Source organism: Thermobia domestica, chromosome 7 (assembly GCF_964235325.1).
Source record: "Thermobia domestica chromosome 7, izTheDome1.hap1.1, whole genome shotgun sequence".
NCBI lineage: Eukaryota > Metazoa > Arthropoda > Insecta > Zygentoma > Lepismatidae > Thermobia > Thermobia domestica.
In genome coordinates this window covers 234966423-234989285 of record NC_137460.1, presented here as the reverse complement: position 1 = coordinate 234989285, position 22863 = coordinate 234966423, and the positions used below count along the sequence as shown (strand labels likewise).

At 37.1% G+C, this 22863-nt stretch overlaps 1 protein-coding gene across 2 annotated transcripts in view; it reads right to left on the bottom strand.

Moving 5' to 3' along the window:
* Positions 1-1599: 1599 nt before the first annotated feature.
* LOC145690754 (coiled-coil domain-containing protein 130 homolog) overlaps positions 1600-22863 on the bottom strand; it is a 33051-nt gene continuing 11787 nt past the window's right edge. For both annotated transcript variants that reach the window (XM_081765973.1, XM_081765972.1), the window contains exons 4-7: positions 21537-21648; positions 16653-16910; positions 7177-7315; positions 1600-2105 (exon numbers count right to left, since the gene is read on the bottom strand). In XM_081765973.1, coding sequence (XP_081622099.1) covers positions 1678-2105; positions 7177-7315; positions 16653-16910; positions 21537-21648 — 937 coding nt within the window. In that variant the 3' untranslated portion in view covers positions 1600-1677. The remainder of the gene's footprint in view (positions 2106-7176; positions 7316-16652; positions 16911-21536; positions 21649-22863) is intronic.

Here is a 22863-nt window from a genome sequence, read left to right as displayed (position 1 = left end):
CACAACTTGCATACAACTTGGTACCGTACACGTTCAAATTCCACTTTGCTGAAACATTTGACACAATATTTGATTATGTATAACCGACTTTATTGATTACTCCAATTGTGTTTGAAAAACCCTGCGGAGAAGCCGCAAGTTGTCTTCTTCAATAGAAATTGTTGTTTAATTCACGAACATGTTTCTAAATACGCAAGTTAGCATCACGCGGTAGTCAAGCTGTTACTATAACGCTAAAAACGACTCTGCATAGGGCCCAACATGTTTTACGGCCCCTATATCGAGTTTTCGTATTTTCTACGAAATAAGCAAATCATACTGAGTTAAGTGATAGTTTGGGTTTGGCTACACAATATGTAATTCTCCAGATATAAGGAGTATAAGAAAATTTTTCATTGAAATATATCGGATCTTTAGATACAAAAAACAAAACTGCGATTCGGAGTAAACAGCGGCATGCTCGAATTTGCAAAATACTGCGAAATATAAAGTGACATTTTCTGAGATCTTGTTTAGAAAAATGAAACTAAGCCTTTCAGGTTTACATCCCATGGTTATATCCTATCTCAACTGTACACATCTTTTGAGAAGAATGGTCACTATTTCGCAATACAGTAGGAAGTCGAAATTCCGAACTAATTGGGACCGAACGTAGTTCGAATTTTCAAATTGTTCGGATTTTCGAAAATGATCAAGAAAATGCCATTTAGGCTTAAATATACTGTAAGGTATGTTCTTTTATCGATATAGTGGTTATACAATACATACAGTAATTACAATACTGTACTGGGAGACCCAGCTTCGATTCCCGGCGGGAGCTCATGTGGATCGGATTCCACGTCAATCAGTAGGTCCACGTAGGTCATATAGCCTCGCTGGTGAAAGGGACGCTAAAATAAAATCAACTCAACTCAACAATACTGTACGTAAGGCTACTTACATTTAATGTTTCTGAAGAACCTGTTCGTTCACTAAATTACATTGTTCTTGTAACTCACACTTAAAACTTAACTTGTATAGGCCTAAGGGAAAATAACAATAAAAATATGTATGAAAACAATTACATATGAATGAGCTTTTGTAAAAACATTGACTTCACACAACGCCGACGGACAACCCTATTGTTTGTTTATTGACAAAATGTAGGAAGCTTCTAGGGACCGCATTCGGATTATCGACGTCCTACTGTATTTTGTAAATTCTACAAGTTTAGTTATTCAAAAACAAACGAACAAATAAAAAAGTGAATTATACTAGGAAAAACATTGTATTCTAGATAATTTTGTGTAAAAAACTTATCTAGATTGCCTTTAGGTAAGTTGTAAAACATAGCAATGTTTAAGAAGAAATGTAATCTTTTAGTTTTACGTCCCACACTTATGCCGTGCAGAGTAAAGGACACGGTGATGATAAGAATGGTGAAGTGAAAAAAGTGGGAGGAAACGGAAGAAACCGAGAACACTCACGCAGTGTTTGTCCATCACAAAATTCAGTTCGCGCAAGCTGTGACCGAACCAGAGACATCACGCACTAGAAGTAAAAGCTCTACCACTGAGCCACCACAGCCCCCAATAATGTTTAAGAAATAAAACTAATGTGTAAAACACAATAGAGAATTATATTTACATGTATTTACATATTTATAGTAAGAATTTTATGTACACAAGTCAAATTATTTTATGGGCTTGAGTCACTGTCACCGGAACTCGATTCGTAATCGCATGACACCAGTGACACATGTTGCTTAATCGGTGATGGATTCTCATCGCAGGAATTCTGTTTATTTTCTAAATGGTTTGATTCAGTTACATTTCCTGTATCTTTTCCACTTTCTGATAACGATTCCGATTTTTGACTATTAACAACTGTTTTTCCATCTTCGATATTGTTCGGTGACCCCGTCTTACTTTGTTTCTGCGTATTAAGAGTAATGCCAAGAGGGTTTTGCTTCATGAGGTCCGAGATATGATTCGTGGGTTTCTGATTACTCCACACATTGCTGGACAGCGCTGGAACCTTTGACGAACGACCTCGATCCGTCGAAGAAGGAAATATTGGTTTCAAGTTGATCTCATTTCGCTTCGTTTGCAATCGTTCATCGACACCTGCAAAAAATAAACAAGATTTATTAACAGAGAGAGAGAGAGAGAGAGAGGAAAAATGAAAATAAATTACATCTTTCGTTTTACAGTCCATAATTTTACTCTATATGCTAAAGCAGAGGAATGACAAATGAAGGTGAAGACTAGAAAATAATTTGTAGAATGAACAGTCAATGAAACTGGGTGGAACTCGAAGAAAAAAAAAAAACGGACATGTTGCTGTTCACTACAGATTGACAGAAGGCCTTTATTACTATTTTTTTCTCTCAATATTCGTTGTAGAAATGAAACCTGAACAAAATCAATGAGAATCATATACGATGAATATCATTCTCATTACCATGTTTTATTGCTTTCTATAGGGTTCACTTAGGATTTAGATTTCTGGGTTTTCGGCATCTGTAGCCATTTGGACCGTCACGTATGAGGGATGACATCAATCGGCGAGCGCACTATCCGGACAAAGGGAAGGAAGGAAGTGGCCTGGGACCTATAAGTTAGGTACAACCCCAGCATTTGCCTGGTGTGAATGAGGAAAACCTCATTCAGGATGACTGGCCTGAAAAAGCTTTTTACACTTTTTTAACCAGTGTCCCTACTGGGAATCGAACCCAGGACCGTTCGCACCGAAGGCGAGAATGTTAGTGACTACGTACGTGAGGCCACTATAGGGTTCACATTGACCTTGAAAGTCATGGAAATCAAAGTAAGTCAGAGAAATGTTTAATATATGTCGAAAGTTAGAGAAATTGCTACATTAAACAAAAATTTCAAACGTTACAGGAAAAATACGTAGATCTATTGCTTGTAGATACTAAGGATAAGCTAAGCTAAAAAAATAACGAAACTACACACACACCGTTTCGTTCGATGATCTTCTGCCATTTTTCCGGCAACACCATTACCCAGTCGCTACAGAACTATGGTTTCTGGTGGAAAAAATTGGAACATGAGGTTTTCAGTAGCCTCTTATGAAACTAACTTATCACCACTCAGGGAGTTCTGCACAGACCGAGACAAATGATAATCTGAGGGTGCCATGTGCGGATTATACAATGAATGCACTAAAATTTCCCAGTCAAATTATCGTAATTTCAGACAGGGCGTTAAAAATGTATGCGGTCTGAATTGTCAGCGTGGCATACGACTAAATTTCTGTTGACCAGTTCCAATTGTTTCTGTTAAATTGTTAGGTTATTCGGGCTAATTGTCGATAGTACAGACCCGAGTATATCGCTCTGCCTGGCAGCAGCAGCTTGTGATGCATGAGGCCTTTCCAACCCCAACAAATGTACAACATAACGTTGTTGGGCTTTACCACAAACTGTGGAGCCTCTCTTAACTTCGACCACGATCTTTCTCGCACATTGTTGTTATATATTATCTACTTTTCATCACTCGTGATCAACTGCTTCAAAAGTGACTCGAGTTTGTTAAGTTTCAGTGGACATAAAAAGTCAATCGAGTAAATGTTTTAAGTCTCATCATGCGGCACTCAAACGTCAAGCTTGAGTGACACTTCTCCAAATGGTTTAACACTGTTTAGTGATGGACTTCTTAAGTCACTGGCGATGTCATGTCTGCACAGCATTTGGGCCTTTATCCAAACAAAATTGAACTTTAGCGCAGTTTTTCGGAAACTTGACTCATCTTCACGACACAATATCTTACATATGATTATAAGAATTCCGAAACTTTTTGCACACCTACTAGTTTCAACCGTCAGCTGTCGAATGACGTTAGACCTGACCCGCTGCAGCCAATATACTCTGAGATTTGAGACTCTAACATCATGTTATGCGGAAAAAGATTTAATACTTCGACTACCTGATACATGTTTACTTGTTTATGCTTTATTCAGAATGGTAAGATATTGAAGTTATTGTTAGAGCATAAATATTATTTAGTATTAAATATTATCTAATAAATACGAAAAAGTCTGACTTATAATACGAGGAAGGATCAGAAACTAAAATTACAAGACCGATACTTCTGGAGTTTCGTCTCTTATAGAGGAATGAAAAATTGCGTTAATTTTAATACATGGAGTTGGCAACTGTGTAGAGTTTCAGCCATCAGTTGTAGGTAAACAGAAATGGCGACTCGTTTGGAAACTGGTCTCGCGAAGAAGTCCGCTCAGTTATTCTATATTTGTGGGCGAAACATGCAACCGCGGCTGAAACTCTCCGGCAGCTAGTAGAGGTTTGCGCAGATACTTTAATGTTTCGTCAGGATGTGGCAGAATGGTGTCGAAAGCTTGCAACTGATAGAGAAAACGTCACCGACGAGAAGCGCAGTGACTGACCCAGCACGGCATCAATAAATATGAACACAGTTCGCGTGGAGGAGCTGATTCAGGACAACGAGAGGATCACGTTACGACATCTGTTGGCAGAACTGCGAATGTCAATAAGTTCTTCGCTTCAGACGAGGGGATGAAACACTTCGTCACAACATGGCTGAATACGCAAATACAGGGTTTTTATCAGGAGGGAATCTTCAAATATCCCACGATACCACAAATGCATCAACCGATATGGAGATTATGTCGAAAAATAACCTAATGTATGTAATATCTGTTGGGTGTATTGGTTGTATGAAATAATATACATACGTTTCACTGCAGGCTTTCTAACACTTTCTGATCATACCTCGAACGTATTTACAGTAAGAAAGTACTTTATACTGTTCTTAAAAAATAAAAATGAGAGCGTTGGGTGGCCATAGGAATGGTGGAAACCAATTAGGAATCATATATGATAGTATTCGCGATATAGCGGGTTACGAAAAATGTACTTATCAGGGAAATCAATGCCGGAATTTCAGTATGAACCCTGTTCTATATCGCATTTAAATGATTATGTGATATTTGGTATTATCAGTATATTTTTAGCATTTGTATCACTCACAAAGACAAATATTGCACACTGGAATTGAGAAGCTCATAGGATTTCCTCAAATCTGATGATCCCTGCTATATGAGGCCAGGTGTACTGTTTAATGTGGGATCCGAGTATCCGTGAAAGTACCAGGTGCATTCAAGTTGTAATAAGTCCAGGGCCGTGCCATGGGGGGGGGGGAAGGCGAGCGGGGCGGCGGTCCCGGGCGCTGAAGTAAGGGGGGCGAAAATTCGGGAGAAAAATGATAGGAAAAATTGCTTGGAATATATGTATGGGGGCGTCGTCGTATACTCTCGCTCCGGGCGATGGTTTTCCACGGCACGGCCCTGAATAAGTCCACTTTTTCTCTCAGGGCTGGTAACAGATAGAAACGTGCTGTTTCTTTCAAAATTCGCAAGAACTCTAGTGACGGCGGTGAGAGTGATTACTGGTTTTGATACTTACGACACTCGTTTACTCCATCGCTGTCGCTTGAAATCCATTGCCGGTTGAGTGAGACATGTGATGATGGTGTCATAGAAGTGTATAATGTGCGTTCGTGGGTGCGACAGTTCAAAGAAGGCAGAACGTTCTGTGACAACAAACAAAAGACAATCTCAGCCTCGCAAAAGCCGGTCTGACGATATGATCGAACGAGTGAACAAAGTTGTTTTGGGGGATCGCCGAATGTGTGTGGAACACATCGCCTCTAAAGTTAGCATTTCCGTGGAATCTGTGTACACTGTCGTCAGACCGGCTTGTCGAAGGCCGGGATTGTCTTTGTTTGTTGTCACACGATGTTCTGCTTTGGAACTGTCGCACCCACGAATGCACGTTAGACACATCCATGGCACCATCATCATATGTCTCACTCAAATGGCGTAAGCGGTTAGCGTATGCGCCTTTGGCGTGGGAGACCCGGGTTCGATTCCCGTCGGGACCTCATGTGGTTCGGATTCCACGTTAATCAGTAGGTCCACGTCTCATCTAGTCTCGTTGCTGAACGGGACGTTAAACTCAACTCAATTCTCTCAAGTGGCGATGAATTTCAAGTGGTGTCACACCACTCAAATAGAGAAAACAAATGATCACACGCTGTTTTTGTAATGAAAACCTCGCTACTTTACGAATGTCGTAATTATCAAAAACAGTCATCATTCTTACCGCTGTCGCTCGAGTTCCGCAACGAGCGCTCGCGTATTTTAAAACAAACAGCACGTTTCTATTTGTTACCAGTTCTGAGAGAAAAAATGGACTGTTATAACCTGAATGCATCTCGTAGCTTAACAGCGAATAGAAACTAGACACAAGCGCACAAAGAGCACTTGCGTTATTCACTTGGGCACAAGAAACTTATATATATCAGGCTGTCATAAAACTAAAATAATTTTAAAGGCACTACAGAAAAAATTACCAATATACGAACCGGAAAGAGAAAAATTAATAGAAGCATTAGAACAGGATGTCTACCGATCAGGGAATGTGTATGATTAGAGAAAAATCTTTAGCCAGAACTTCTATATTGGAAATATTTTTAATGATTTTGTAGTAGGTCCTATCATTCAATATCCTTAATCTTCTACACATTCTGAAAGAAAAGTATATTGATTAGGCCACAGAGACCAAGTTCCTTAAAATTATGGTTTGAATATTACTTTTGTTTTATTTTTGTAATGTGAGGTAAGTGGGATTTTCCTGCTTCCAAGGTTGGGATAGTGAGATCCCTAACTAACGACCACCACTATACATACCGGCAGCAGATACAGATGATAGGGCTGTTTGATTTGGAAGTCTCGTTCTCCCTTATCGAAATGAATGACGTGAACGCTAACGTTCAAATGTCTAAATACTCTTCTGGACACAGGCGGTGGTGGTACTGATACTAGTATTTCCAAAGATTCTTGTTAGGCTAATAAATATTCCTTCCTAATTAGACTAATAACATTCCTTCATTTGTTAGTTTATTTTATCCACTGTGATTACAACCAAATAAGTTTTGAGACAGTAATCGTGAATCAGATACAAATGCTGATCGAGTCAGATAGCAGAAACTTCGCTACGCTCACTGCAATTATTATTATTATTATTATTATTGCATACTTCAATTACTTTATTGTGGACAATAACTAGATTGATAATACAATAATTAAAAACATTACTAATCACTTTAGCGAACCTGGAAACCAGATACTTACTTTGTGCAGGCGCTAAACGTAATAACGCAGCCATTTTATCATCATCTTTACTTTCTGGTAATAACGTAATATCCAAAGATGATTTACTTAGTAACAACGAATCTTTATCTTGTGCGTCTTTTAATTCTTTCTTCTTAGCCTGCAAGGACAAGAAAATGATATCAATACAAGCCTGTCAACAAATCACGCTCAAAGAATACTACATTATACCATACTTTTACTTGTCGCTGCCAGAACTTTTTCGGCTTTCAGTTACAGCCAATAAAAAGATAGTTTCTGAAGAAGTACTTACGAACAATGATTTTTTTCGAGGCTACCTTCTGCTCCTAGATTGGTTTAATTTCTAGTTACTGCTGAGCTGATTTACTTTTTTTTTTTAATGGTACTCTTACGCATTATTATTTGCGGGTGTCTTGTGCGCAATCCTTACCAAATTTTGCACGACGTAGGCCAGCAGAAAATAGGTTCTAATGCTGGTATTTTAAGGATTTCACACGCCATTGAAGAGTGGTGTCAAAGAAAAAAAAAAAAAAAAAAAAAAAAACTCTGACCAATATATTTACTGGTTGGTTTGATTGAAGTTTTAAGTTTCTTTCAGCACCGAGCCTATCTGAGACGTAGATCTAAAGTTTAACGTGGAACCTGAATCACTGTAATGTTTCAAACAACTAACGTTAATACCATAGTAAAGGTGCTAACGTTTGGATCATTTCTAATTGCGCTTCTTATGCTAATATGTGGACATTAAACTGAAAGATTTTATTTCATTTTCATTAATCATCATCATTAATCATTTAGCCTAAAGGGCATTGCCGTGGGACGTTACACTAAAAAATTTCATTTTTTTTTTCTTGTGTCCTCATGAATAGGGGCACGAGTTTTTCGCACTAAGAATTTGAAAATTTCGCGTTTCGTTTTTCATATTTCGCGTTTTGTCGCATTTTCCAAATAAAGTTTCGAATTTTGTCTCTCTTATGGAAAAGATATTCTCTGACATTTTTACAATTGTTCCTTTTATTCATAGCTCACTACAGAAATAAACCATTAATTACCTAAAAACAAAATACACTAAATATTTCACTTGACATTGTAAATTTCAATTATAGAAAATTATATTTTTTTAATCAAACTGAAGGAAAAAAACAATAACTAAACTTATTATAAATAGGGAAGTTTTGCTGCCTTCTGAAGACACATAGGCATAGGTTACATTTAAGCATGCTACATGTTTCCACATTTTCCTCCTCCATTGTTGTACGTTTGTCACTTATCACCCAGTCCATGCCATTGGCGAGCTAATTAAAACGGCTCCTCCCCATCCAGCTGCGATGGTGAAAGCTAACGTGCAACATGTTCTCTATAGCCGTGTCCGAATCACTCAAAATGCACCGTTCATGCAACGTTCTGCCGTTCCGTTAGCGGAAAACTGGCGTTTTTAAATTAATGAAAACATATATTCAAAATTTCGCGTTATTTTGCGTATTGTTAGAAATTTCGCGCAAAGCAGCCAATTTCGCGTTTTGTCGCGCAATGGAAACAAATGAAAATGCACATCGAATATCATAAAACGTCAAGAAACTTAAAATTACTTCATTCTGACGCATTTCGTTTTATCGAGCATTGCGAAAAACTCGTGCCTCTATCCATGAACAAATATGTTTAAATACAGCTTCATTGGATTTAATATCCTCAAAATAGTTTAGAAATTATCCAAGTGTAAGCGCTTTGTATCAGTGCCATTAGTGTTAGTTCTTTTAAGGTTCTCTTACCGGGAATAGAAAAGAAACTATAACTCTACGCACCAAAAGCACGCGTACTAGTCGCTAAACCAGCCGGGAGGGCCCTCATATTTGATCCTGAAATTTACGAATTCCAGTCTTTGTTGTCTTGTGATTAGATACAAATCCATTTTTACTTGGGTACGTTTAAGATGTTCATCGTTGCTTTTACGTTTATATTTGTTTTCTAATAAACTCAACAGTAATCCCATAATCAGTGTTTAATGCGAAATTCGAAAATATTGAAAAAAGAAAAAGAAAGCAGATTCGACGAAGCAAGCGTCCAAATTTGTTGTCCTGTCGAATATACCGTTACTACCTCAAAAGATACGAAAGCTTATGAAACGAATTTTTGTACTCACAGGGAGCATAAAGCCAAGGCCTGTTGTTTTATTAACAGTTGTTTTTGTACATTGAAATGTCAGGAACAACATATTCTTGAGTAGTTACATACGCAGAAGTTCGTCGAAGGGGAAGGGGGAAGTTCAAGCTCCCAAAAAACAGGTTGTCTACTGGAGTTTATTTGAATATTTCCAGTGTCGCTGCTACAAAAATTTCCAGTATACTGCGGTGAACTGGAAAAATAAGTGAGTGCCACATGACTGCATACTGTGATATTTAACAACCTGTAAAATGTGTTGAAAACGCAGACTTTCCTTCAATATTCTAAAGAATGCCAGAAACTATTGAAGGAAAGGAGAGGAGAAAACACACACACACGATAATAAGTGTCTTTTGGGCGTTATATCTCCCAGAATGTCCGTCGTAATCTACATTCACTTATATATATATATATATATATATATATATATATATATATATATATATATATATATATATATATATATATAATGTATATTGGCCTCCACTCAACTTTGAACCAACCCTCTTTTCACTTGCTTCACCATATTACATATATTGTGGACTTAGTAAAAATGAAATAAAAATTGAAATCAGTATTCTAATTTTATCGAAAACTTTATGTTGATTTCACGTACGTAGATTTCTTAGTTTTGTTTTTTCTATTCGCTTTATAAATTGTCTAGACAAGCCGGAAAAGAACAACGTTGTCTATATATGTGAATTATGTTGTTCATCTCCGTGTATAATTTCCGTGTCATGTAAAACCGTGTATGTAACAAATGTGAGAACATCCTAGTTTTATGCTGATGAAAGTGTTTCTCTCGAGCTGACATTTTTCAGCACATGTCGAAATTTTGGATTTGAGACACCACAGGTAGTACGTTTCAGTGCTATCTCTTCCGCGGTATATAAACAAAAGATTTACTAATTTCATTCAGTTTGGTCTAATATAGTCACCTGTAAGTAGCAGAGCAACAGCTTTACCTTTCAAAGATAAACAGCCAAGTCCGCAACATTAACTCTGAACTCAGCCTATCCTATGAGAAGTAACACTTTCAATTACCATCGATCCTCATTTTAAGTCGCAATGGATAAGTAGTGATTCCATTGGACTTCGCATCTAGTCAGTCTCATTCGTCAATTTACAAGGACGACGTTTCCAGCTCATAAGAGGAAAGCCATCTACATTATCAACAGCAGGTTAGAGAGAGAAAAATATGTTCCTTGCATACACAAATTCATCACAGCACATGAAACACTCTACATTTCCTAAACGTTCAATGAAAGACTACTAAACTCAGATACAAAACATAATTCTGTGTCAAACAATTAATTTCTGCGAAAAGACTTAAGATTACCAGTACGAGATTAGTACAATACGTGTGTTTTTATGGCACCGCATATTGAAATTTTTAAGTTCTAATCTTCCTCCTTATAACAGTGCCATTAAGGCATGTCAACAATATTTCTTTTTTTTAAAGATTCGTATTACATTTAGTACAGAAACACTGGTGAGACCTATTAATTACAAATATCAAGGAATAACATATTTAATATTCATGCTTACACATTTAGATGTGCTACTATCTTGGCACTTCACAATATTAAATGAATACAAAGTGCACATAAAATAAGTGGAAGCATAACATTTTATAAACATTATCAATTTTCTTTCTGGAACTAGAAGGTTCTTCAGTGGTTGGCCAGTTAGCCTTATCACTACTTACAACCAAATGATGGATCTGCCATCTGGAAGGGTCTCAGAGGATTCCTTTAAAATTATTTTTCTAGTATTACACAATTACCAGTATATCTTCAGTATTCCCAGTATCGATGTAAATTTCCAGTGTTTCAAGTATCAGTAGATGCCTTGTATAATTTCAGGTGTTTGTATATGTACATATCTTAATATGGAAAATTATTTTGTATATACCTTTCTCAAAAGGGGGAGGGTGTTGAAATTCCGAACGTTATCGTTATCGTTAGTGCACGAGTACTGTTTGATACTAGTGTTTAAAATTATATTCCAAATATAGGAAGTTTAACTCATAATACATATTTACAATCAGAAAGTAGGCATATACTGTATTTAGAAAATACGAAAGAGAACTTCGGATGGCTATAACGATGGGGAAACCAGATTAATATATATATTTTTCCTCTAAACCTAACCATAATTGATAGTATATTAATGAAAGAAGGAAAGAACTGATTATTTAAACTTATTTTTACACACCAAATCCTCTGTAGGTGCGAATTCAGGAACATACAAAGAGTGAAAAAGTGATTGACTGGATCGAGATTCGAACTCAAGTTCTCTGGCATACCGTGCCGATGCGTTAACCACTACTCCACCAAGTCTGCTTCCCAAAACAACCAAACACTCTTCCACTCCTGCAGTCTGTGCTCTCCACACACAGTACATAACTTGTACCACAGCCCAGCTGCTGTGCTTGGACAATCCAGTGTCCTTATATAGAGAACATCTTTTGACGGTTGTGATTTCACTGGGTTGGATTGTCCGAGCATAGCAGCTAGGCTGTGTGAAAGCCATGTGGTCTCAGTGGAGAGTACCGAGTACAGGAGTGAGGGTGTTTGGCTGTTCTGGGAAGTGGACTGGGTAGCGTAGTGGTTATTGCATTGGCACGGTATGCTGGAGATCCCGGGTTCCACTCTCGATCCAGTCAATCACTTTTTCATGTTATATTATTGATAGTGTTCGCGGAGTGCCGGCTGAGGGAATATTTACTTAGTCATGGAAATTCAGGTTTTCAACGAGAACCCTGCAAAAGTAATGAATGATGTCTCATCAGCCATTTTGGCAGCCAACTGGAAAAGACCTTCATTTATTTCTTGCGACTTCGAATCATTCAAATCCAAACTTTCCTTTTTCTGATTCTTTGCGATGATTTCTTTCGTTTCATAAGTAAGATTATTCGACACAGGAAGTTGCAATGTAACAAACTAACATTGTGTTTCTTTCCTAAATGTATTTCTCTTTTCTTTCTTTCCTCTCTTTACTTAAATTTACTTCCTTCTTATTTAATTTCTTAATAATTCTAATTCCCTTTTAAGAATTTCTTTGAGAGCTTCTGCATTCCAGATTTCAAAATAATGCCTTTCAAGATTACTGGAATATGTAAGTTTTCCAGTTCCAGAATAAATAGTTTTTAAGCTTATAGCTTCAAAACGATTGAATGCCATTAACAGTGATTTCTTGTTGATATTACAATAGTGATATATATGCGGCAATTCGATATACTGCTTGATGCTTGTATTTCACTGTTCGAATGGTCTTTGTTCACCTAAGTTACGGGTGATTATGGGAAGAACAAAACTAAAACTAAGTTGAAGCTTCTACAATCCTCTTACTATTCACAAAACAATTTCAAAAAGTAATGTAACAATAATTACTGCTAAAATTGGTCATTAAAAAAAAAAAAAAAAAAAAAAAAAAAAAAAAAGTTGCAAAATGTGATTTAAAGGTTGACAAAACATCTTGTAACTCATTTTCATGAAGACTTCCGTTCCGCCTTAATTCAGGTAGCTCCTCAATTACCTCAAGGCGCTAAGACAACACCTATAATTGCATTTACTAACTGGTTCATATTAGCTTTGCTGTCTTAAATAGCTTGAACTAGAGAAACAAATCACTGAAGAAAGCAAAGTTTATTTTAAAATAATAACTGCGTGACAGTGTCGCCAACTAACTGAACATATTGGCTTCATCAGACATTGTCTTTTTTTTTTCTTTCTTTTTTACGCACCAATTAATATTATGTCTCGTATCCCTCACGTGTTCACAAATGGCATTTCTTTCTCTTTCCAACCTCAAATCATCTTTGTGTTGTTTTAAACGTTCTTTCAGTTTTTTTTTTTTTTCGTTTCACCAACGTAAGAACTATTACAATCACTGCACCTTATCTTGTAAACCACTCCCCTTCTTTCCATCAGCACCTCTCGTCTTTCCTCATCCCATTTTTTGTTCTTCTTCTTCATGCGTAACACATCCAATAGTCTTTTTCTCTCTTTTCTGTACGTAGAGAAGGTCCCTATTCTCTTTAGTGTTCTCTTAATTAAACCTGTCTTTCCCCATATTTTCTATTCTCCATCATGGCTTCTTTTCTTCCTCTCCATCTTTTTCTTTCTTATTTTCCTTCTTACTGTTCTTATCCTTTCCATCCTTAACTTTCTTTTAAATCTTTGATGAAGTCGCCAATACGTTCAGTTAGTAGGCGAAACTGTCACAATTTTATTGTTTTAAAAGAAACGTTGCTTTGTTCACTAAATTGTTTTCTAGTTCAAGCTAAAATTCATGTTTCTAACGGGCACCAACATAAAATCATATACAATTACCAGAAGTGCTCGTTCTTTACATGGACTGAACAGTATACAACCTACAATGCAGTACAGTAGTTTCGGTTGTCTAACCTGAGGGGCTTCTGCGATACTCTGTGCTTTTTGAGTCTCCAGAGCATGTGATTTTCCTCTTCCCAAGTCAAAAATCGAAAATACGGCTTCGTACGCAATTAAATCTGATAAAGATCTATCTGTGTACAAAATTTGGTGGCGCTAAGTCACTCCTTTTTACGAAAAAAAAAAAAAAAAAAAACTGATGACAGACAGACAGATACATAGAGAAACACATTATTTTATTATTACTCGTAGTAAAGACTGACTGTAAGTACCAATTGTTGTCGGGTCTTAATTAAGCACCCGTCGTTGACCCGTGGTTGATTTAGAACATCGATTTAAGGAGAGGAAGAACATTCTTACTCCATTCCCCGGTATTTGTCCTCTGCTGTTATGCACACCAGCACAACCACGACATAATCGGGGTTGCATGAAAGCAGGGCGTTGTTAGAAAACGAGATAAGCGTGCATAAGTTTTCGCATAAATTTTCACCCCCAAATATGCCTGCCCCAGGAGAAAATCGAAAAATGACTTCGTACAGAATTACATGTGGTAAAGGCCTCTCTCTATAAAAAATTTAATGGCTCTAGCTGATTTCTTTCTGATGACATACATACACAACGTTCTTTTATATATTAAAGAGTAAATGGAAATAAAACATATATATATATTAAATTCATGCATTATATATTAAATTGATATTATATATATATTAAATTCATGCAGTTTTAAAAGTTCATCTACCTTTTCATCTGAAATTCTTAAATAAAAAGATCGGAACAGAGCTAACTAACGCTTCACATTTCCCTGACTTGGCGCCTCCCGTATTTGATGTATTCAGCATCAAGCTCCGGATGTCCTGATCCCACAACCGTGGGTACCTAGTTCACCTCTGAGCTGCTTTGGAACAAGAACAGAGCAGGAAATAATCTCGCCCATCCCCTTCCAGGCAGAACGGTAGGAACGTAGAACTACCGCAGACTACGCCACTGGGTACTCACTCAAACTCTTAAATATTACCTCTTAATGAAAAATAAATTTGATTTTATACGCTTTTATTTGTAGCTCTATTCTAAAACTACTTCATAAAGCGTGTACTGAAGAAAAAGTTTAGAGTTTACGACTTTCAAACCAGTCTCTGTTTCTCACCATCTCCAGAAAATGTTTATTTAAGAATTATCTTATGCTTAAGGCTTTTTAAAGTAAAATATTCTCAATTATTTCGGTTTTACACAATACCAGTTGCTAAAACAGAAAAATCTAATTCCTTTATACGACGAGGTATCAAAAAGTTTGTACAATCACCTAGAAGGCGACGAAGTATGAACCCCCTCGGTTATGCATTTTATTGTTCGGTCCTTGCATGTTAACCATGCAAATTCTGGACTCGTTAGAACTTTTTTTTTCTTTCTTTCTTAAAGGTAAATCACTAAATGTGCGACGACTGACACGCTTGAAGCACGAAGCGTCATTAAGTTCCTCCACCTTCAGGGGAAATCAGCAAAGCAGATCCATGAAGAGATGAAAATGTCTATGGGGATGAAATCCCTTCTATGAGATGGTACCCAAGTGGAAACGGCAATTCCAAGTTGAACATATGACCATTACGGACGCCTCTAGATCTGGAAGACCATCTTTCACTGATGATGCCGCCTTGACGAAGAAATTTGAGAAGACCATAATGGAAGAGAGGAGGATAGCCATTGAAAGTTTTATGTGTGCAATAGGTATAAGTTATGGATCTACTTGGAATATTCACACCCAGCTGCATCTTCAGAAAGTGTCAGCATGGTGAATGCCACGATTGCCCCCATCTTTCCAGAAAAGAAATCGCGAGGACGTTACAAGACAAATGTCGCATCGCTGTGAAGTAGATAAAGAGGACGTTTTCAGCAGACTAGTGACAATGGATGAAGAGAACCTTTTCAGCAGACTAGTGACAACGGATGAAGAGGACTTTTCAGCAGACTAGTGACAACGGATGAAGAGGACCTTTTCAGCAGACTAGTGACAATGGATGAAGAGGACCTTTTCAGCAGACTAGTGACAATGGATGAAGAGGACCTTTTCAGCAGACTAGTGACAATGGATGAAGAGGACCTTTTCAGCAAACTAGTGACAATGGATGAAGAGGACCTTTTCAGCAGACTAGTGACAATGGATGAAGAGGACCTTTTCAGCAGACTAGTGACAATGGATGAAAGTTGGGTTTATTTTTATGACCCAGAAACAAAGCAAATCAGAAAACAATGGAAACACCTCTACTTCCCCAGCCCTAAAAAGACACCAGTGAAGAAATATGTTGCCGAGATGATGCTTTCCGTTTCCTGGGACTGTAAAGGGGCCATCATGACAAATTAGCTACCACAGGGGCAAACTACTACTAGTATCTATTATTCCTACCTCCTGATTAAGTTACGAGAGGAACTGAATAAGAAAGGTCGTGAATTGATCATAAAACTGGTGCTGCTGTTGGCCTATGCATCCATGATGAAGGCATTGGAATTAGGATATGAAATATTGCCCACCCCATACTCACCAAACTTAGCACCACGTGGCTACTTTCTCTTCCCAGAAATGAAGTGTCTACTCAGATGATGCCATTCTGACAGTAGGGATGACGTGATTTCTGAGGTTGAACTGTGGTTTCAAAGCCAAACTACCGACTTTTACAAAATGGGCTTACAGAAAGTGAAGAAAAGCAAGCAAAATGTGTCGCTAGACATGGTGTCTACGTAAAGAAGGACTAATACCATCATGATGTCAAAGTTCTCCAGAGTGGATTTCTTCTAGGTGATTGCACGAACTTTTGATACCCCCTCGTAAATGTGTAATTAGGCCAAGTAGAGGTTTTATCTAACCTGATCACTACTAACCAACCAATAATAAAACACGTAATAAAATGAGTTTGTAATACGTACCCTAAAATTATTCCGTAAGGCACAATTCGCCGTGTAGTCATCTTTCCACCTTTCCCTATATCGTTCCAACTTGGCTAGTGCTGGAGCCAAAGATTTGGCTTTCTTGGCATCTTCATCCCCGTGTTCCAACTTAAACATGGCATCATCGAACAGTTTCTTGGAAGTTGTTTTATCCTCAGGCACCACTTGACCATTCTGAGTTGGATCCCAACGGTTCTCTTGGCGTCTCGCTCCACTCACGATCACATAGTCCAGATTCTGCAACCATTGACAAAGAATTAACAATACGTATGGAATCATAGAAGCCAACTCTTTATTAGCCAAATTTCGTGCTGTCTTCCAACTAGAGATAAATTATTTTGTTTGCAATGTTAAAATTGCTCCTACTCAGCACATCAGGAGATTAATCATGTTTGTCTGTTTGGAATTCAATATTGGTTTGTATCACGAGTATTTAAACATGGGTATGAACTTTTACACGAGATCCGAAATGAAATGAAATGAAATCTTTAGTTTTACGTCCGACGATTATGCCGGTTAGGCTAAAGGAGACGGTGATGATGAGAAATGAATTAAATGGTGGAATGAATAAAGTGGGAGGAAACGGGAGAACCCCGAGAAAACCCACGAGCACGGTGTTTGTCCACCACAAAGTCCACACGGCGCGAGCTGGGATCGAACCAGGGACCCCAAGCACCGGAAGTGACCGCTCTACCACTGAGCCACCGCGCCCCCTACACGAGATCCGAATCTGTGTACTCTCACATCGGGATTGAATCTGTATCTCTGCACCAAATTCCCGGTGAGGGCACTCGGCTGGAAAAGCTCCCCCAGCTCTCCCAGCTTTCCCAGGCCAGCCATTCTGAATGAGGTTTTCATGGGTTTTCTCATTCCCACCAGGTAAATGCCGGGGTGGTACCTAACATATAGTCCCAGGCTGCTTCCTTCCTTCCTCAATCTTTTCTTTCTTCCCTTTCCTCAGATAGTGTGATCGCCGAGGGACCTCATCCCTCATACGTGACGGGATAACATGGCCATAGATGTCGAAAGCCCAGAAATCTAAATCCGAAATCTCTGTACCGAAGGAGAAGAACATTAGCCAATTAGCTACGAGGGACTTTGAGTTCGGAAGTCGGTAAATGTGAAAGGAGAGAGAATGAAGCGTTGAGAAGACAGGTCGCATACTTTACAATGTTGTTTCATTTTTCATATTAATGGCGTTATACATTCCTTGATTATTAAGGTTAAATACACAGAAGTATTATTCTAGTTTAGTCATATTTTCGTTACCTTGAACGCGTTTGTTAAATTAAATTCTATTATTGTGTGGGAGGACAATATTAAGATGGATCTCGCAGAGATAGGAATACAAAGTAGAAACTGGATGCAATTAGCTAAGGATAGAAGTCAGTGGAGAGCTTTTGTGAACGCGGCATTGAACCTCCGGGTTCCATAGGCCATAGAGTTAGTTAGTTAGTTAGTATTGTGTGATTAAGTCTCAAATCCTTAGTTTTGTCAGGTACATGTACGACTGAATTGTTCAATGCCCCGTACTAAGCGCAAAGCAAGCTGTTGGGAATTGGAACTGGCTCAAAGCGCCAGAGAATGTACGTACTTGGCTCAAAGTGCCACAGAAGGTTGCACATACTCTTATTAGGATGATTGGTCGGTGCGAATCTGCAAAGTTATATCAGATATTATTCTCAGGATTCTCAAAGCATTAATGGATGAATCTACATTAGTTAATGGGTATGCTTGTTTGTTTGATATAATCTCTTTTAGAAATTGAGTTATTCTCTCAGGGATATATAAATATCGTATAATAAAAGAATCGATAATTATCAGTGTTTACGTTTTGCAGTAGTGAAGTCCATAAGTTAAATCTCTACATTTACAGAATGTAATAAATAGATTCCAAACTTCTCATATTTTGGTTAAAGACTATCAATATTGACGCAGTTAACAACCTATAATAGATCATTCAATATTGGCGCAGTCGCATTAAAGAGTATACATTAAAAATTTATAAGATGTCGACTATTCCAAGCTTTCCACCATTTGATATACAGTGTGACAGACTGCAACCATACTTAGACAGGTATGAGATACATGTTTTGCAACACGAATTCCTGACGAGAGGAAACTTTTTACATTCTTTACAGTTAGGGAACGCCCGCTTATGAGCAATTATGTAATATTTATTGGCCAACGTCACCTTTAGATAAGACTTATGTTGAAATTAAGAAGGCTATGAAAGAACATTACGCCATGAAGTTTACTATCATATCTGAACGGTACCAGTTTTACTCCATGAGACGAAAACAACAATCGATATCAACCTTTGTATTGGAGCATAAGAAAGTCGTCTTACTGTCGGGACCACTTTGTTTTCGGTATCTGGGATGAAGCGATACATAAATTGTTGAATACACAGCATGTAGGCGGTTGAGATTACTCAAGCCATGACCAGTACGAAGAGGCAATTGCAATTTTTAAATCCTCTACTGACTACGGTCTACGTAGTACCAACATTCTGTGGTCTTTTCAGCGAGTTCCAATTTCCAACACTACGAACTTACAATATTTGAAACATCAAAATGTAATTAAAATAACTTCTGAGTAGAATGAAGACGAAAGGAAATATTTAAATTTCACGTCCTAGAGTTATACTCTGTAAGTTACATGGGACAAATGGTAAACGCATATGAATCACGGAAATATTTGGTGAAAACACAGAGTGAAAAACGGAAACTTGGAAATCTCGACAAAAGAATAAAAAATACGGATGCGATTCTATCTGCCACAAATTCAAATGGACTGGAGTGGAACCAAGAATTCTCTGTGTTAGAGGAATCTGTTCGACGACTAAGCCTTCATATCCTACGTAGTTCTTCTGAAGAATCTGGCTTTCTCGTTATTGCTGTAAAGATAAAAACTGCCCCAAAACAATCAGAAATAAGTCTCCCTTTACATTCTATTTTTGTTTTGTTTCGTTTTGTTTATTTTGATTAATACACATACAATAATAATTCAACACTCCACTATCCAGTAACCATTCATTTCATAAGCCTGTGATGGGCAAACTTTTTCAAGAGACGGCCAAAGAAAATAGAAAAAAGTTTAGGGGGGCCAATAAAATTTACTAAAAATAACAGTGGTACATTTTACAAAATTGGTGTAATACTATTCCTTATTAAAGACCTAATCCTTACTAATCCTAAGTTTCTCAACCTGGTTCGAACTGGGATGTACTGATTCTCAGAAGTGAAGTGAAATATTAATTTGTCAGTCTGTTTCTAATACAACTCTTTCGAAGCAATCGGCCATTTTTCTTTTCATTTAGGCTAGGACGGAATCTTCCAGCAGGTCGCATCTGGTCCGCGGGCTGTAGTTTACCCATGACTGTCTTAAGTAATGGCAACGGTCCTACAGCTCCCAAAAAAACTGCACTAACAGAAATCTACTATTTGCTGAAAGGCTACAGAAAGGTGCTTCTTAATTTCACCAACAGATGGTGTCTGTATGCATGGGGTGCTGAAATATTAGCACGAGCAAATGCTATGTATGTACTGTGCTTTCTTTGTACCTTTGTAATTTTATATTGATTTCTTCATGTAGAATCTGTTTGAGCAACTAATTGATATGTATAACATTCGACTACTCTCTACCATTAGCTTCTGGACACATACATTTGTGGCGGCTCTGAGAAGTGCCTTCTCGCTTTCAAACAGCTTTGCTAATTTGACCATTTTAAAGTTGTTTAACTAGTGGCTATACTTTTGGCTAATTCTGCTTTCAATGTTGCCAGCTTCTAGCACCTGGATAGCTTTTCTAACTAAAACGTCCCTAAAATTATGAACAAAAACGTAATAATACTGTATATGATTTGCTACTTTGATAATTCCTCTGCTTGTAACACAGAGTGTGTGGAAAATCGCGCAACCCAATCTTTAGAGAATCAGAACTTTCGAACTTTGGGTTTATGAAAGAGTCATCATACTTATGTTTTCTATCATTGTTGTCTTGACTGTAGCTTTCCTGAACAATGTAACGTGGGAGAGCTACTTTGTGCAAATATTTCTCACAGCTAATACTTCGCAATTAATTACATGTTAAAACAGCCGTGTTTTTCATTTTGTTATAACTTCATGATTCAGTTGTTCAAAATAGTCGATACATTTACTGTAATCAATTTACGATTATCATTCTTTAGGGTTTTTTTTTTTTTTTTTTTTTTTTTTTAATAATCAAAAGATCCAGTATATTTCAGTCAAAAATTTTCTTGTAAACTTTATATCTGGAGAACTACATATAGTATAGCCAAACCCAAACTGTTACTTAACTCAGTATGATGTGCTTATTCCGTAAAAAGTACGAAAACTTAATTTAGGGCCCATTAAAAAATTCTGTGGTCCCTTATCCAAAAACTAATTATTGGCCAAGATCGCAATCTTTTGATCCATTTTTTCTTTTTCTTTTCTTTTTATTTTTTTAACATTCCTAAATTTCTTGTTTTTGTTTAGATTGATAAAGTGGACGCAAATTCCACTAAAATTCAGTATTTCGATAGCAACTAAACATTACCTTGCTGTAGCTTTATACAACTATCGTTCACGAAGGATGTCTATGACTGTGGTAAAATTCACTTCGAATGGAAGTCTTTCGTTGGTGATCTAGTATACGGTAAGTATCTTTCATTACGATTTCATTGGCTTCCTGTGCACAAATACCAGTAATTCAAACTTTTTTTTTTTTTGATCCGTTAAGGCAGAAACCAAAACCCAAAATATCGAAAATAATCATTTACATTTTTACACTATTATACTATTATTTACATTTTAATTACATACTACACACTTAATCGGATCTTGAAATATTACTTACCGCTGGGTCTGTCTTGATTTCAAAGTGATTATCACACAAGTGACACTTCATTCTGAACTGGTAAACCGGTGTCGAGTAATACATTCCTATCTTCTTCTTCTCTGCGTTATACCTGCGTACACAATAAAGAAAACAATTACATTATTTCGAGTGGGAGAACGATAACTTTTTGCGAGCGGTCAGAAGTTTCTTGGGGTGTACGATTGATTATATGTCCATTCATTGTTAATTCTGAATTATAACCGCCTACTGTTCGTACCTTATTTTGTTCAAATTATCCATCCACATGTACTAGTCTTTTACACATACGATGTCACATATGAGAATATCTCTCTAATATGGATTTAAATTGATTTAAAATTCAAACTTCAACAAATTTTGTCCTTAATATATCAGTATGCAGTTTTTAATACATAGATAGCTCACCTTCAGAATTTTGGTTATTAATCAGACCTTTTCATACATTTCCCTTCTTTTCTTTATTAAAAAAAAAAAAAAAAAAAAATGACGATACTGACTTCTCATGTGTTCATCGATGAATCTGTAGCAGCAGGAAAAATTGGGTAAACATCTTAAGTTTATAGTTTATTAATTTCACACAGTTCATATCATATTTTACATTATATTTAATGGATATAATCATCACATTTACCTCGCTCTTTAATTGAGATATTTAAAAATAAGTGAATTATTACGACAATGGTTTATTCATCTTAAATATAGTGAAGAAAATTTTCACATATTCAGCGCAGTAAAAAACCAGAATTTACCACCGAAATAAAACATGCATTACGGATGTAACTTATAGCTGCACAAAGATTCGCGAACCGAAGAAGATGGAAGTGTCCATTGAAATAACGTAGAAAAGAAAGAATGGTAACGCAGTAAAATAAGGCGAGCTAGATCTTAAATTATTAATTTTGTATTTGTTCTCCCGATCTACATATAATTTCATCAATCCCGATTCTCGATCTTTTTGTCAACCCCATTTACATACTTCCACATTCGCACGTAATCTGTTAGACACGACCTTTCAATATTTAAAAATAGTTCTAAGACTAGTTTTAACTTATATTTCTAAACGATTAGTTTTAAATTCAGGGAGACAGTTGACAGAACTGGAGCCCTTTGTTGGTTTTTTCTTTCTCTCTTTTTGATCCGCTTCCAGCCTACCTGTTGCATGCTCTAAAATAAGGTTTCTCAACCTGGGGGTCGCCAGAGGGAATCAGAGATCGCGACAGGAAGAGAAAAAAAGAAACATACGGTAATTAGAATCTAGCATCGGATTTTTTTTTCAAGATTATTTTGATAGATATATTTTTATGTA